The 16842-nt window shown below is 38.5% G+C and overlaps 1 protein-coding gene across 1 annotated transcript in view; it reads right to left on the bottom strand.

Moving 5' to 3' along the window:
- cerk (ceramide kinase) overlaps positions 1–16842 on the bottom strand; it is a 43372-nt gene that overhangs the window by 14936 nt on the left and 11594 nt on the right. Inside the window, exons 2-8 of the mRNA XM_031284862.2 lie at positions 15605–15742; positions 13779–13901; positions 11761–11886; positions 11105–11171; positions 9637–9782; positions 1005–1079; positions 636–788 (exon numbers count right to left, since the gene is read on the bottom strand). Coding sequence (XP_031140722.1) covers positions 636–788; positions 1005–1079; positions 9637–9782; positions 11105–11171; positions 11761–11886; positions 13779–13901; positions 15605–15742 — 828 coding nt within the window. The remainder of the gene's footprint in view (positions 1–635; positions 789–1004; positions 1080–9636; positions 9783–11104; positions 11172–11760; positions 11887–13778; positions 13902–15604; positions 15743–16842) is intronic.

Genomic DNA, 16842 nt, shown 5'->3' with positions numbered 1-16842 from the left:
ATTACATTAGCATTTATCTCAAAGCACCACTGTGCCTAAATACAGCCTCACACAGCTACTACCGTCGCTGTAGTTTCTTGGTCTTGTTTTGTCAACATTAGCCTGTACGTGCACAAGCAGATGGATTTAGAATAGGTGAGATTTATAATTAAGCATTGTGGAAAGGTTTATGTTCTTCTTACACACACACATTCAGAACTTGTTCTATACATGCTTTAAATAATTATTGTCATCTGTGCAGTTGGCCCCAGTTTAATTTAGCTCAGTTTCATAACTTAAATCATAAGGCTGATGTCTCTGTTAAAGCATGTTACAGTACAATGTGTGCAAGTATTTATGTGCAGCCCCAGTGGGAAGAGGTGTTAGTGAGTCCCACTACTGAGCTACACAAATGCTTGCACTAAATCCACAAGTCTAAGAATGTGTGTTAGATTTTTATCTTTAATCCTTAAAAGTCTGGAACCGGAGAAGGACCAGTTTAACCGTAACCGGGTTACGTCACATTAAAAATAAGCAGGTGAAAAGTCAGTTATCTCGTAGGTCAGTGAGCCAAGGGTTAAAAAAAAGAGGTTAAAGTGTGTAGGTAGGCTTAGCCTGAAGAGTCATTCAAGTTAAGAAAATGATGGCCCTCATACCTGACAGGTCATATCTAGCAGGACCCAGCCATCTCTTCCTCTCGCTGTCTGTCAGTACATCACCATAGAAACCGTAGCCAAGCAATGAGACTGAGTATCTAAGAAAGACGTCATTGTGGTGAACTGAACACACGTCCATCGGCTGGGAATCACCTGTTAAGAAACACCCAGTAGAGTTGTAAAAAGTAACTCCCTGCTTTGTTACCACAACAAACACATGGACATGGAACGGAAACTGTTACTGTAATAACCGCTTGTTGTTGGTAGCTTCCTACACAACACTTGTAGCATCTCAGAAAATTGAAACAGCATGCCACCCTGACACATTGTATGCTGTAAGTCCTATGAGTCTTTCAGTTACTTACTCACCCACGATGATGTGTAAAGTAGAAGTAACTGGATCGTTGGTTCCCACTGTGGCAAAGCAGATACAATCAGTGGACCCTGTTGGGTAAGAGACACACAGGTCGATGGTCAGCCATTATAGCACCGGTGTAGACATGTTAAAAAAACTGTGATGTGAAAAATGCCTTTTAACTTAAGAATTAACTTGCACATACAGTACACTGTCACTAAAAAGTAAATACAAAAATGTTTTTCATAGTAAACATCCACTATTTAAAGCCAATATGTGTAGACATTTTAATTTCTATCTTTGGTGTCTCTGTGTTAGCAATTAAAAAGTAATTTTTAGTAGACATCCTGCTGCCTGATTGTGTGAGTTTTCCAAAAACACGTTGTGCCAACAGAAAAACTTGAAAGATCACATAACTGCTATGTACATAACACTTCCTGGAAAACTTGTTTTGCAAATACCTACTGGCATACTGGGATGGATACACATGAAAGACTCAGCAATGCTAGCAGCTCTGTGAGGCTGTACTCGGGCACAGCGGTGCTTTGAGCTAAACGGTAATATCAGTATGCTAACATGCCCACAATGACAATGCTAACATGCTGATTTGTAGCTGCTATAATGTTTACCATGTTCACCATCTTAGTGTAGCGTGTTAGCTGGCTAACATTTGCTAATTAGCACTGAACACAAAGTACAGTTGGGGTTGATGTAAGGTGACCAGAATTCTGAGACAAAATCCGGGGACATTTTCAGCTCAGAAGCGTAAATACCTCCAAAAAAGGTAATGTTTTTATCTTTGTAAAACATAAAACGGGGACACTGCCCCAGGGGCGTCACTAGACCTAGAGCTGCACTAGGGCACAATCCCCCTAGGGCATGCTCCCCTGTAAGAAAATGTTGTCTATTTTAACATTTAAATGCATCAATCTGGTGCACTTTGAAAAGAAATTCAGAGGTTAGACTTGATTATTCTTCTCTATGGATGGAAATAAATGTATTTGTGCTGTAGAATGCACTTCAGAATTTTAACCATGCACACACAGGTGGAATAGTTTTTTCTTCATATTTTTGCATTAATGTCACTAGGAAGCATACCAGTAGAAATATATATATATATATATATATATATATATATATATATATATATATATATATATATATATATATATATATATATATATATATATATATATATAAAAAATATCCGTGTCACATTCTCATTAGGGGCTGAGCCCCCCTAAAGGTCTGATCCTAGAATCGCCCCTGCTGCTACTTCATTCTTGTACTCCACTACACCTCAGAGGGAAATGTTGTAATGTTTACTGCACTACATTTATCTGACAGCTTTTGCTTTATTGCTTCACGCTGGGCTTGTTTCTGCAACAGCTCATTGAGTATTGGATACAATTAAAACTATTGAGGAAATATTTTCCTTTGACATTGGTCCAGTATTAAACGAGATCGCTGCAGTCGGCAACGGTGAAACAAGCTAAAATGTAAGTTAATAGGACGTCAATTGTCCAGCTTATATTTACGGTCATAAAAGTGCTCGTTTTGCGTCTGACAGGCTCAGATTAATATTCTAAGTGTCTGACAACATTATGGAAATGATTTCTAAGGAGGTCGACCTTTCTGTTAAAGAGTAAGATCCTTTTTTAAAACATAAAAAGTCCACGTAATTGCGTTCGCTAAACCCACCAGACTCCATGTAAATAAACAGTAATTTTAGCATCGTAAAATGGGCATTCTAGAACATCTCTGAGCTCTGAGGCTCGCTCTGGCTGTCTTGAGCCTGTGCATGTAGGGTGCACGACCATTCATTCCAATTTCGGGTCCGTCAGTCACAGTGAAAACCGGGGACATATCCGGGGACAGCTCCAGCCGGGGACAGGTCACCGAAACCGGGAACTGTCCCCGGAAACCGGGGACGTCTGGTCACCCTAGGCTGATGGGAATGTCATTAGTGTGGTCATAAACCAAAGAATTGGAAATTGGACAAACTAAATCTGACGATTATCAGATCAATAGTCAAATTAGTCAAACCACAAATTGTGAACCTCTTGGTGCGGCTAAAGGTAAAGTCAGGGGATCACCAAAGTCATCACGATTCATCATGTAGGACCCATGAATGTCTGTACAAAATATTTAACAATCCATCTAGTAAATGTGCAGGATAAGTAATACTTCCCCTTTTTATAAAGAAATAAAAATAGTGAAGTTTGCTTATTTCATTATTTGCATGCACCAGCTGTCCTGTCAAAAATTAAAGGCGGAAAAGCCCCCCCCCCCCAAAAAAAAAAAAAAAAAGATGTTGATATCTACAGTAATAAGACCAGACTGTACAGGCATGTTGTGAGACTCTATTGGCAGGTAAAGCTGCAATGATGTAAATAAGATGTGGATATCTCTTATTCATAATTAAAACCAGCCATAAAAGATGCGGTCCTTGGTAGAGTAACATGACTTTCAAAGCAACCAAGTACGAAGAATTCAGTTGAATGATTTTATTAGGTGGAAGTAAGGAGACGTTTCAGTCATAAAGTGAACTAATAGGATAGCTCAGAGCCCCGGACTATCATCCGCTCTCTTCAGCCAACAAATGAGGGATAAGAGGCATCCCCTGCCTTGAGAGAACTGTTGAGTTTGATATTAAATCTTTCAACTCGAGAGGTATAAAGGCTCTATCCCTCTTTCTGCACCACATGGTGTAATTTCAGACCTATCTGCCCTACTTTGATCATCTTCAAGTGGTGAAATGGACCTACTGCTACTGATAAAAGACAGAGAGTGAGGGAGAAAAGAGAGTGAGATCTAACTAGTGATGTTTTGAGCTGGCTCACAGAAGCGTGACAGAGGAATCAGGCTCGTCATTCGGCAGTGGACACACAGATGAGTATGAAGATGAGCACTCTCTCTAGCTTTCTCCTGCGCTTTCTATGAATATCACTTATCTGACCTTTGATTCTTCCCCTCCAAGCTTTATAATCACATCCGAACACTTTCCTATTGCTTCTGATGGCACTGCACTCTCTGCTATTTTGCTGAGCGTAAAAAAACCCTGTGACATATGCTATTTGACTCTTCTAAAGCTACCCAGTAAAAGCCAACTGACTTTAAATGGATTTAAGTGGCGCACACAGATGTTCAATGATGTTCAGTCCTCAGATGTTCAATGTTTTATTCCTTTTACTTTACTCAACCGCAGTAGCCTGTTGGCATATTCAGAGGAGAGAGCATAAACTGTCAAAAGGCATATCCTCAGCGGAGAAGCTGCAGTTTTTATCTGCATCTTCCCCAAAGCTGTCTCGCCAGTAAGATCATCTTTGCAGTGAAATCATCTTCATCTCAGGGACAACAATGGAGTCTAGATGCTTTTTGGTGCTGCCCCAAAAATGATATTTTTGCTATTTGAATCCTCAGTACATGAATGTATTTATAACTGCACTTTATAACTGCAACTTATAATGACAGCAGTGAACCCTTTCGAACTAGACAAGTGGGCCTTTGAACAACATATTTTAGTTCTTTCATTAAAATAACCTACTTTCAATGTGTCTGGGTTAACTGACATTTCTTTTCAGACCATACTAGCTAAAATCAGTAGCACAGAAACATGTCATGAGAAAAGTCAGCATTTGTGGATATGACCGCTCATGAGGTCATGGCTCTTAATTTGAACCTTGGCATAGAAGACTTTGATATCTTACTGACACATTAATATACCTTTCACAGCGATATTTTTATATTGATAAAATCATAAATCGCACCTAGGTGACAAAGATACTCTCTCATGATGGCGTAGAACCACAGATCTACGAAGCATTTAAGTTTATGGTCGCATCGCACAAGATGGCATTTGTAGCAAAAGCTCAATGCCTGCTATTGTTCATCTTCAGAAAAAGTGTATGTGCCGAGAGGTGCAAGACATTTTACATTATCGCCAATATTTGAGACATTACTGGCACTTAAAAAAGTTATAAACTATTTCACAATCAAGGGAGATGAATGATTGTTAGTTGGGGCATTTTATGCCTTTATTAGAAAGTCGACCGTAGAAAGATGAGAGAATAGGGAAAGAGAGCGAGATGGGGAATGGCAGCCAGCCAGTCAGTGACTGGTTAGAGAAGAAACTCTTTTTTTCTTAAGCTACTGCTCATCAACATGCCTGTGCTTATTCAATTCTCTTGAAGGGGTGGCAAAAACCTGAGTTTACAAGCACTGACGAGATGTTGGCCTTGGCCATTTGATGGTTTGTTTAACTCTTGATGTAAGCAAACCAAAGCACCTTTAATTCTACAATCAGTCCTGCATTAAATGGCATACCATATAAAAACATATTTCGAACATCTATTGTATATCTACTTGAGAGCTATTATCCCTGCCGTTAAGGCTGCAGCTATCGATTATTTTAGTAATCGAGTATTCTACCGATTATTCCATCGATTAATCGAGTAATCGGATAAGAAATACTTTTTTTTATTTTAATTTTATTTTTTTTTATTGAAGAGCAATAATATACAATAGCTTGGTTTAATTTTCAGAAAAACGACATTCTAATTGCCTACATTGCTTACAATATCATCTCTCAAAAAACTAAACATTAAGTGCATTTAAGTGTCATATTACATTGTTTTTAAAGAAAACATTTTCTGAAATGCAATAACAACCTCAAACTAAGGGATACATTAAACATACATAAACATTACCTTAAGTTATGCAACTTAACTTTCAGAACTACAAGTTTCAACCTGAGACTGATCTGTATATAGGCCTATATGTAAATATTAGATATACTCAACCTATTTTCATATATATATTTGATTACAATGCTACACAGCTCTGTTACACTTATGCTAGTAGATCGTTGATTAGTTGTTTCTCCGTGAAGAGAGAGAGTGAGAGAGTGGTGCGCAACAATCAGCTGTTTTTCCTTTTCTTGTCTTTGTTTTTCGTAGTTGTTGTGTTTGGTGTAGTTTCATCGTCCATACGACTCTGTGATTTACTTTTGTCGGGTCCGCTTCGTGGAATGGATGATTAAGTTAGACTCAATGTTTTCTGTTGAGATGCTGAAGCATTGATGTCGTGCTATTATTGTGGTAAGCTAGTTTGATTTTGCAGTAGACACACTGTACAGAGTTTTCGTTTTAATTACGTTTGAACTGATTCCAAACTTTGGACACTTTCTGTTGTTTTCTCCAGCCTGTCTCTTCTCTTAGCCCCTAGCAGCCCCTCACTATTTACGCTCTTTCTTCATTTTGTAATCTGCGCCATTGAGTCTTCATGGCATGTTTTGACAGCAGCGTCAGCCCGGTGTGCAGGGGCGGATCTACCTTGCCACCCCTGCTGCCACCCCAGTTGGCAGCAATGAATTAAAAGTTATGGCCAATTTGACAATTTATGAGCGTGAATCTCCAATGTCCGACTGCAGTGAATGCAGCACAAGATGACGCCAGAGCGGCAAGAGCCTGATTTGTTTGGAAAACTGAGTGGCGCGAAGCGAGGGAGCCAGGAGTCGTGAGGAAAGGAGACACAGGAGGAAAGAGGTCAAAACGGATTAACTATCTATCAAGAAATGAAATTATAACGAAAGCACAGTGCTAGCATAGTTGCGATGCTGATTTTGAGATGATAAAAATCAGGTTGAACATTATTTTGCCTACTATACATATAATGTTACTTAGGTCTGACGTTTGGTCTGTGTAAAGTAGGCTACAAAAGCTAATATTGATTCAACGTCTGTCAAGGAAAACGTAAAATTACTTTTAATCTTATAGAAATGAAGAGGAAAGGTAGCATATGTAGTTTTTTTCTCACCAAAGAGAAAGGCGAGAGAAATAGAAAATGAACTGAGCAAGGTAGACGGAGAAGATGAGGTGGAAGGAGAGAGAAAAGAGGTGGAAGGAGAGAGAGAAGACGAAGACAAGGTGGAGAGAAAAGGGCAACAGAAACGTGACCGAGATAGAATACAAGGCCAAAGCGACCAGGGACAGGAGGAGGTGGGAGAACACCACAGCGGTGAAGATATGGAGGGAGAGCATCACCAAGATGAGGAGGGAGAAAGCGAGAGACAAGATAACGTGCAGGGCTCAGACAGTGAAAGGGAAAGCAGAGTGCCTGGGCCATCACCAATGATCTCCAGTCGAGCTGGTCCACATGGTATGGAAACTGTTGCTGCATATATACTAAGTTACATATGAATAAGAACAGCAAATGACAAAGATGGACATTTTTATCAAATTTAAGAGACATTGCTTAGACATCAAATAAATAAAAAAATTCATGTTTGCTTAAATATAAATAATTAGGGAAAGTTGTCAGTGTGAAAGTGTGATAAGATGGGGAGATGAGTTTTTATATTTTGTGTAGAATGTATTTTAGATCTATTGCTCAGATTAAATAAAAAAATGAAACAAATTAACCTAAAAATACTCTCCCAGGCTAAAATGTTAGTGTGTGTTAACACAGTCTGATGGTTATAACTAATCAATGACAGTTCCTAATCTTGTACAAATGCTACCTGCAACGCTGCCTCTCTGACGCAGTCGAAAACGGTTTGCTTCCCCTCTCACACATCTGCCACTCATCACCTGCCTTTCCTGTGATAATGCCCCTTACCTCTATCATACTTCTATCTCCTATTAAGTGAGATCACATTGTATGGTCACTTATTCCTAATATGAACTGTTTCAAATGAAACCTCAAATGCAAGATATTGATTGCATGAGATTAAGTTTGTCTGTATGAGTTTGTAAATGGCAGCCTGTGCCCTTTTGTAGTGTGTACATACTATTTCTCATCAAACTGTGATAAAATTCAGTATATATACGTCTGCCATACGTTGCCACCCCTCAAGAATTCCTGCCCCCCTCTCGCCACCCCATAGATATTTTTCTAGATCCGCCCGAAAATATTTTACACACTAACATGGCAAGAACAATTGAGTCAATTCAACCAAGACATAGTTGTCTAAAAATAATTTACTGTGTCCCCAGCCAATTTTTAAACCCCTCTGCTATTACAATCAAGCTGGGCAACAGATAGCCTCACATTGGTCTCCATGTACTGTGTTTCTATCCTCATGAAAATTACAGTGATTTCAAAATGTCACACAGCACGTTTCCATTTATGGCGCTGGGAATGACTGACCCTCCATAGGCCCCTGATGGGACCCCCGCCCTGTTGCCATAGATATTCTCTTACGTAACTCAGCAACCCCAGGGCTGTGGTTCTTCAATATTAAAATCAATAATATTTCTGTTAAGTGGGATTTTTATACAGGAGCGACCATTTAAGCCTTTTTGAAACTCTAGCAACTCTTCTGTACAATTCAAGAAAAAACTTGACATTTATCATGCAACACTTATCTTGATAAAACACAATCTATTAAAGTAGCTAAGAGTATACAGTGTCAGAGTACATGCAGAGTGGAGAGTGAGCAAGAGTTTTTCCATTTGAGAAAAAATAAATGTGTCCTTTTAGGCAAATTATAACATGTCATGTCAGTACATTATGTTCTACAAAGGCTAATGGTGGAAAGAAGTGGTGTCTTTCTTTCCTTATTTTTTTTTTAATTTTTTTTTTTTTAACGTGACTGAATGTAAAGGCAAAATGTTGAGCTTTAAAAGAAGCATTTGTTCTCTGATTCTGGAGAAGTTACACCACAAGCTGTTGTGTTTACCTGTGAAGTTTATGTAGTTTATAGAAAAACAACACAGGCCAAAAAGTGCATGCAATTCTAGGCCAGAATTTTACTTTAATACATGTGTAATTGTAATAATAATAACTGAGTGCATTTTCTTTCCTTTTTCTAAATATTGTGTGACTTATATACATTCACATCAAGGTGTTTGCAGCCATAGGAGCACAGAAATGCTAAATAACTTAGAGTTGCTAAAGTTCTCATGTAAACAATTCCAGTTGTCATTTTTTAGCCTTTACTGAGATGCAATTTAAGTTTGGTGTTACACTAATTTCACGAAAAGCTTGAAAAATAGTTAATTTGTTTTCTTGCTAACAGTTAGATAGGAAGATTGGTACCACTCTCATATTTGTCAGTTAAATATAAGGCTACAGCAGCCTGTTAGCTTAAAGTAGGTTAGCTTAGAAGTTACTGCTCCCAGGCCAAGAAATGGCCAAGCACCCCACGTCAAATTACATGTCATTTTTACGCTTTGACTTTTGTGTAGATTAAACAGAAATAACATGTTAATTAGAGAGGTTTAGAGGTGCTGGTTGGCTGTTGTTGTTACATTTGGATAGAGCCAAGCTAGCTGTTTTCCACATTTTTCCAGTCTTAATGCTAAGCTATGCTAACCGGCTGCTGTCTGTAGCTTCAATTTTATCGTACAGAAATGGTGGTATCAATCTTCTTTTTGTTATTTTTCATTTATACTCCATATTTCTATGTTAGTTGGAACATTGGTGTCGTATCGATCTTATCTTCTCCTCTATGGCAAAAAAGCGAATTGCGTATTTCCTAAAACTAACTATTACTTTTAAAGCTTTTAACAAAACTAGATAAACACCAAAGTTAAATTCCTTAAATATGATATTCAGAGATCATTATCACCAAAACCATTCCTTATGCACTGCTGTTTCCAAACCCTGTATATGTTTTTATGTGTTACAATGACCAAAACTCACCGGCAGGAATGATCCCTATGTGTAGAGAACACGGCACCAACTCAGCATCTGGTTGGTTCTGGTCCACTCTATTGTCTGTTTGGGTCCTGGTGACCAACCCATGCAGGATCTCACTGAACATCCCATCTCCACCCACACACACCACCCTGGACAGACAAATGATATTAACAGTTTACATGAGACATGAGTTCTGTGACACATTTGAACAGGATTGTTTAAGGTAATACAGGTAGCCTGGGAGAATGCCACATAAGGAGTTCAAACATGTGCATCTGTTTGCAATAAAGCACAGATTTATGTTAAAAACTACAACAACCAGAAAATCTTGCCAATAATACCAGTGGGCAGCAGGAGTAAAAGTGAAAGCATTCAATAAATAAGAATATCACACTGTGCCACCCAACATTACACCTTTTTCTATATCAAAACCTTACAGAAATAGACCTATAAATTATATTAACTGCAGAGTACAAACATAATGGACCCTAACCCTGCTGGATAGACTCTGGAGATGACGGGGCACTCAGCAGGAAAGACAGTTAATGTTATTGATGCCCTTTATGTTCAGGTATGAGTTGCATTTTACCATTACATTTTCTTGAGCTGCAGCATCATATACAATTACTAAAAAACATAAACTTATGTGGCTTATTTGAGTGATCTGTAGATTTAGATTTATTGTACAGTTATCGTTAAGTGGTTCTCGAGAACAGAATCAGGTACATGCCTAAAAGTATAGTAAAATGGAGAAATTCACACATTCATATTGACATCTGTTTTATTGCCTTTAGATCTGAACTGCTGCTTTTGCTACCTCTTGATTTTAATTGAATACTTAAAGCATTGAGTAATGCAGATTGCTCTAAGATACTTCTCAGATACTATTGACTGATATCTTGCAACTGAGCGCACTACAGGTCTATTTTATAGACTGTAAAAACTAGCCATCTCAGAAATTCCTTCAGTTAAACTCCATAAATCTGAAGTAGTTATTATTATTATTATTATTATTATTATTATTATTACAGGGTCAGACTGTATATGCTTACACTTAGAGTCCTTTTTCCTCCATTCTTAAGGTTAAAATGTTAATTGGCCCACACTTGAATATGAGGTTGAAGAAAAAAAATCCTGGAAGGATTCAAACAGCATATCTTTGTTACACTACCAGAATGTCTACTGATGTTAATCTGCCAACTGTTAGGAAATCACGCTAGGTTACAAAAACTCTGTACAAGGAAATGCAGGCCAACGTGCGAGAACATCAGAATAATACTAGTTGAGTGTAAAAACAACACAGGGCTTTGTCTTAGTCATCACAATCTGACACAACACAGATTACAACACATCAGGGCCCCATAACACAGCTAATGGGAGAGTGTCTCAAAAGGCATTGTTACAATATGAACAGACAAGAGTCAGGTTCATGTCACAGAGAAGAACCAATGTTTAAAGCTTGAGTACTCACCCGTCATATTTATCTAGATTGGCCTCCGTCTTCAAGTGGTCCCTGGCATGATTGGCTCGCTCTGTAACTATGGAAACAAATCAAATGGCAAGTGTTAGTACAACTTCAATGAAAGGGAACATACAGAAAAAATAACTTGAATCTTTGTGGCCTGACGAGCACAACAAGCACGCAGAGGAAAAAAAAGACAAGGAAAAGTGCTGCACTTTTGAAACATTCCCTGGAACCTGGTCGTCGTGCAGATTAATGTTCAGAAAAAGCAAAGGCATAGTGGCACACAACACCCTAATTCAGCTATTGTATATTAGCCTGCAAAATGAGCCCTGTGCCAACAAAGACAATATTTCAACAGTAAATCTGTTTTCCAGGCATATAATAATAACACAAAAACAATCCTGCAGCCCATCAATACCCCAGACTATGTGTAGCTGTAGCAAACACTTATTGAATAATAGATGTGTTTGGATACCCAAGCTTATCAACTATCACTGCTTCCATTAAGGTGGTGGCATGATTAATGGCACTATAAGCCAAATCATATCCTTGCAAGCCTTCGGTCCCTTCGAGAGGCCACAGTGGCAGTGGAGATCTATATGGCGGCCATCAAGACTCATTTTTTATTTAAATGTTAAGGAACGCTACTGATAGAGACCCACCAATCACGTCGGCTAAGATGCAGGCGCGGCGAAACAGTGGAGCCACCTTCTGCTCGTAAATACGCCTCCCGCGCCGCTTTCCTCCGTAGGGATTGATGTACACCAGAAGGCTCTTTGGTCGGTTGGCTGCAAAGTGAGCGAGGGGAATGAGAGAGTCATTAAAAAGACTGTTTATTTTTATTTTTTACAAATGTGTAACTGACAGCAGCTTGATTAAGTTTTCATTAACCAGAGACCTTTCTCAAAATGCTCAGTCAAACTGACTGGTCTCCAAAAACAAGCCGCTCAAGAAATAAATGGTGTGTCTACTGACTATGGTAGGAGTGTGAAGCAATTCAGAGGTGCTGCATCATTCGGTGATAAACCCACAAAGTGCTGCAATGGAGAATACTAAATGGCTTGTTGATGGCTGTTGTGGAAGACTGCATTTAGGACAACAAGAGATACAGCAGCTGCTCCAATTGAAAATGAATGGATTGGGATCAAGAGTTAAATGAGCACAAAGAAATACAGGGTGCAATATTGTTTGGCAATAAGATAAAAGTTCCATTAGATTACATAAATGGATTGTCAATGGGTGATGTAAAGGTGTACTGTGGAGGAGAATAACACTATTGAACACACTACGGTTTCATTTTCACAGAATGCAGTTCATTTGAGACCATTTCAAATGGGTTAAACTCATCTTACAGTCTAATTTTCACACGCTAGTTATACACTAAATCCTGTAGAACTCAATCGTGTAATCTCTTTGCAATCACATTTTAAGTGTAAAGCACTGTACTTTGCACTCAACTAGGTCAAACATGTAAAAAGCTCAATATGTTGTTACTGATATGTTTCTGGTCATGTAATATGTTAATTCATAATTGAAAACCATATTGCATTCCTTACATCTTCAGGTTGAACTTTTTTTTTTTTTTTTCTTCTATCTTTCCAAATGCAAAATGTGATTGATGATGTGCTGTTATGTACATTTTCAGTCCAGAGTTATATTTTGTGTTTTAAAAGCATGTTAACATATAGGAGACAGTTATGCACATTCTTTGGAGCACATCTGGACAGTAAGATGGATGCAAACAATAATACGGACATCCTCTTCATGCCAGCCAAAGATATTTTTAGTACACCTCTTTTTATGTTTGTAATACCACCATTTATGTATTTTGTCAGACTGCTGTTGCTGGCTCCATTCTTTACGTCTATGCCTGTGAGGTACTGTCTCGAAGAGAAACACAGGAGGGCAAACTATATTGTAGGTTTGCCTCTGGGCTCTCCTGAGGGCATCAATACCACTAAAAAGAATGAAATGTTTTTTTATAGGCAATAATGCACACTTTCTTTACAGTCTGGTTAAGGAGTAGAAGAGCTCATTTCACGATAAGTCTTGTCGTCTTGAAACCTTTAATGATCTACTGTTTGGTCTGAAACAGAAAATATGAACTGACTATGCACTGTGGAACAATAACCTAATCTTTATTATTACAGTGTCTTGGTCTTTGTGATATTAGTCTGTATACTGTTCATTTATATAATTTCCCCTTTGTTTACCTCAAACACTATTGATATAGCCCACAATAAAAAGCATCCTTTTCCGGTTTCAGAGGTCTTCCTTGGGCCATATGGTGGTGTCCCAATGAAGTCGTCCATAAACCACTCAGAAAAAAAGATTGTACATACTACAGTCCAATCTTAGCCTGAAGAACAACAGGTAGCCATCTCTAAATTAAATTCATGAAGTCGTCATGTTTGGCACACAATGCTAAAATCAATTAGCTTTGCCTCAACTGCTACTTTCACATGACCAATGTACTACTGAATACTTTTTTTCCCACAGTTACATTTGCCCTTTGTCTCTGTGTAGTGCAGCTTAATGACGTGTGTACTCTACTTTCTATTTGCCCTAGTACTCACCAAGCCAGATTCCCAATACATGGCACTTGTATGGATCCTAGTCAATAAACTGATCAAAGTGCATTACCAAGTCTTTTAGAGAACATCATTAAACAGTTACGTACTGAGTAATGACAGTTGCTCATTGATAACTTGGATCCACTGCTCGCAGAGTCCCTGATTGGCAGAGTGGAAAGTGACATCAGCACATCGCCACTGGTGCTGCCTTGTTCTTCTAATGTAGGAAACTGTAGAACAAAACAGAAGGAAGGGACAGAATGTGAGAAAAAGAAAAATATGATTATTTAACACTATTTGTCATAGGCGTACTCACTGATAATGGCTCACATTTTTACATTCCACAAAGACATTTTGAGGTCTAGTCTGCTGATAAACACACACTGTTTGCACTGTCAACCTTTCTGTTCCACTCTAACCACTTACCATTACAAACCAACACCTCATAGTTCTTAGAAGAACAAGAATGGAAAAAGAGTATAAATAGAGGCAAGATGCTATCACTAAAACAAAAGAATTCCTGATATGATTTCTAAAGATAACACCACATGTGATGAATAAAGCCTTAACTTCCCGGATATTATTTACTGTGAAACCCCCATCATTGTTTGTTACTTATACTGTAATTTGAAGAGTATTTCTGAGCACTAGGGCTGGTCTTTTTACGTATCATACTTTGTCCATTCGGCCATTTTGCACAGACTACATTCAGTGCTACCTGGCTTTGCTATGGTGCAGACTTGGCCTGGCTTTATCCTTACCAGCCAGGTCAATCAGTTATAGGAGTGTGTAATAAATGAGTGCATGTGAGAAATTAAGTAGTCAGTGAAGTAAAACAGGGCTCTGCTGATAGTCAGACAAAAAAATTCAAGATGGACTCACATAATATCCTGCCAGGAACATTACTGAAATATTTACATGAAGGAGCAAAAAAATCACTCGCTAGGCACTTTGACAGCAGATTCACTCACTTACCATTTCAAAGTCAAATTATCACACTAAGCATTCTTTTTATCAGATAGAAAAGTTAACTTTTCAAATCCAAATCACTTACAGTACCTCGTACTTGCAGTGGGGTAGGCAACAAGACGTTTAGAGTGGATGTGAAATCATCCTTTTAATAAGTTACATAATCAGGATGCAAGTGACGGGATGTGTCTTTGAAGCCAAGTTTCCACAGATCGTGGGAATGCAGTCGTGTCAGGCTCGACACACTCTAATGCCAGTAAAGGCTCACATTAGTGAGGTAATTTTTAACATTTGGCTGTGATAAATAATGTAAATCCGATCTTGTTTGGATATAATCTAATGGCTCAAAATTAAGCTTTAGCCCATAAGTCACTGGCTTGCTGCCATCTTAGACCCAGTCGGCTAAGCTGTGAGGGACTCTCTTGTTATTGCATTACTTTCAGACTGTGGAGCTGTCTACAGGCTTATTTCCAGTGTCAGATCACTTGCGATTGGTGGAGCTGAACAGTCTTTTGGCACACTTACTCAAAATGTAACTGTGATTTGGCATTAACCTACTATAGTAAAATGAAAGTGACTGACCTTCCATAAATAAACTAAACTCAAACTGATCAAAACTGGCTTCAGGCAACTTTGTTGGAAGGAACAAAAGACACTATGTATTTCTCAAAGCGGCACCTCAGATATTTAGTATTGGACTTCCATAAAGATGGAGGACTTGTGAGAGACAGAGATATCCTGTGTTCCTTAAATGGGTCAACCCCTAAAATGCTGGCTCCTACACTTGCCATAATGCAACTTGTCATTTTCTCAGATTTTACAAAACTCCTCCAGAGCCACCAAATAAATTATACAACTGTGTTCAGCTGCCAAGTAGTACTCCCCATGACAAAAAAATTGACTTTGAGGTGTACAATCAGTGGAATGTCCCTTTTAAGTGCGTATATCAGTATAGGTTAAATACCTGTGAATGCATGGGGATACAGCTGAGAGTGCTGCTTTGCTTTTTTCTGACTCTTCCTGGTCTCTTTGCTGTCTTGGTCATCATCTTTGGTCTTGCGGACAGCCACTATTTCACACACCTGAACAGCATGGCTGTGTGCTGGAGAGACATAAACAAATAAATAAATTTTTTACTCATACAGCATCATACATAGGTTATTGTGTAATGCAGTTAATATATTCTCACATGTACACACACACTTTGACAAGTCAAAGCAATTGTGGAAGTGCAAATTGCCAAATATCATTCATAACTTTTGTTAAGATCACTAAAGCTGCAATAATCAATGTTTTTTTAATAACAATGGATCACACGATCATGTGTAATGTGAAAGGGGTCGCTCATAGAGACAAACCCACAAAGAATTATCACCCAACTCTGCAGGTCCCCTCAGCTCTACAGAGATCGTTTCAGATCATTGTTTTGGTTTTATGGCCCACAACTTTTACTGTTTATTGGTTTGGTTCAGTCTCACTGAACTCATCAGCCTCATTTCCAGATGTAGCAGGCAGCGGTTTCATTGAAAAGGCTCCGATAAACCCACTATACGCTTCCTGCCCAGCACCAAATGGTACACAGACAAAGTTAACCGACAAGCTGATTAAGTTGAATATTTAGCAGCTAAAGTGCCAGATATTCCCCTTAGGAGTTGTTGGAAAAAACAGAGATAAAAGTAGAGTGAATATTGGATTTCATTCATCAAATGAATGCTACAATTGCTCTGTATCTGCTGGATGTGTAAACAGGCAACTGTTTGCTAACAAGAAATTAGCTTTTCATTCATATTACAAACAGTAAAATGAATAGGAAGAATAACAGCCATTTCCCAAGAGAGCTGGTGAGTGTGTGGGAAGGAACTGCATCTTCTTGTTCTTTTTTCCCACGGGAACGGAATTAAGGCTACTAGTTTAAAATGACTTTGGGATGAAAGACTTTGGCAGTGTTTGAATGGTTTGTTCATTAGCAGAATTTGTCAAGTATGGTTTGATCTGGTACCTCCTGGCAGTGAAGAGATGGGGTGGGTGAGTTGCCTTAAAGAGCTGCTAAGGGACATCAATATGATATTAATTCACTGAAAGGCAGAGATTAAAAAAATAAAGGGAATTGTTGGGAAATTGTTTCTTTTCACATACAAACTGGTAAGTGAGGACAAGCTGATCTTAGTATGAAACAGAGCAGCCAGGGGAAATCCAAATAAA

The sequence above is a fragment of the Sander lucioperca genome, chromosome 20 (assembly GCF_008315115.2).
Source record: "Sander lucioperca isolate FBNREF2018 chromosome 20, SLUC_FBN_1.2, whole genome shotgun sequence".
Taxonomy (NCBI): domain Eukaryota; kingdom Metazoa; phylum Chordata; class Actinopteri; order Perciformes; family Percidae; genus Sander; species Sander lucioperca.
This window is presented reverse-complemented; position numbering and strand designations above follow the sequence as displayed.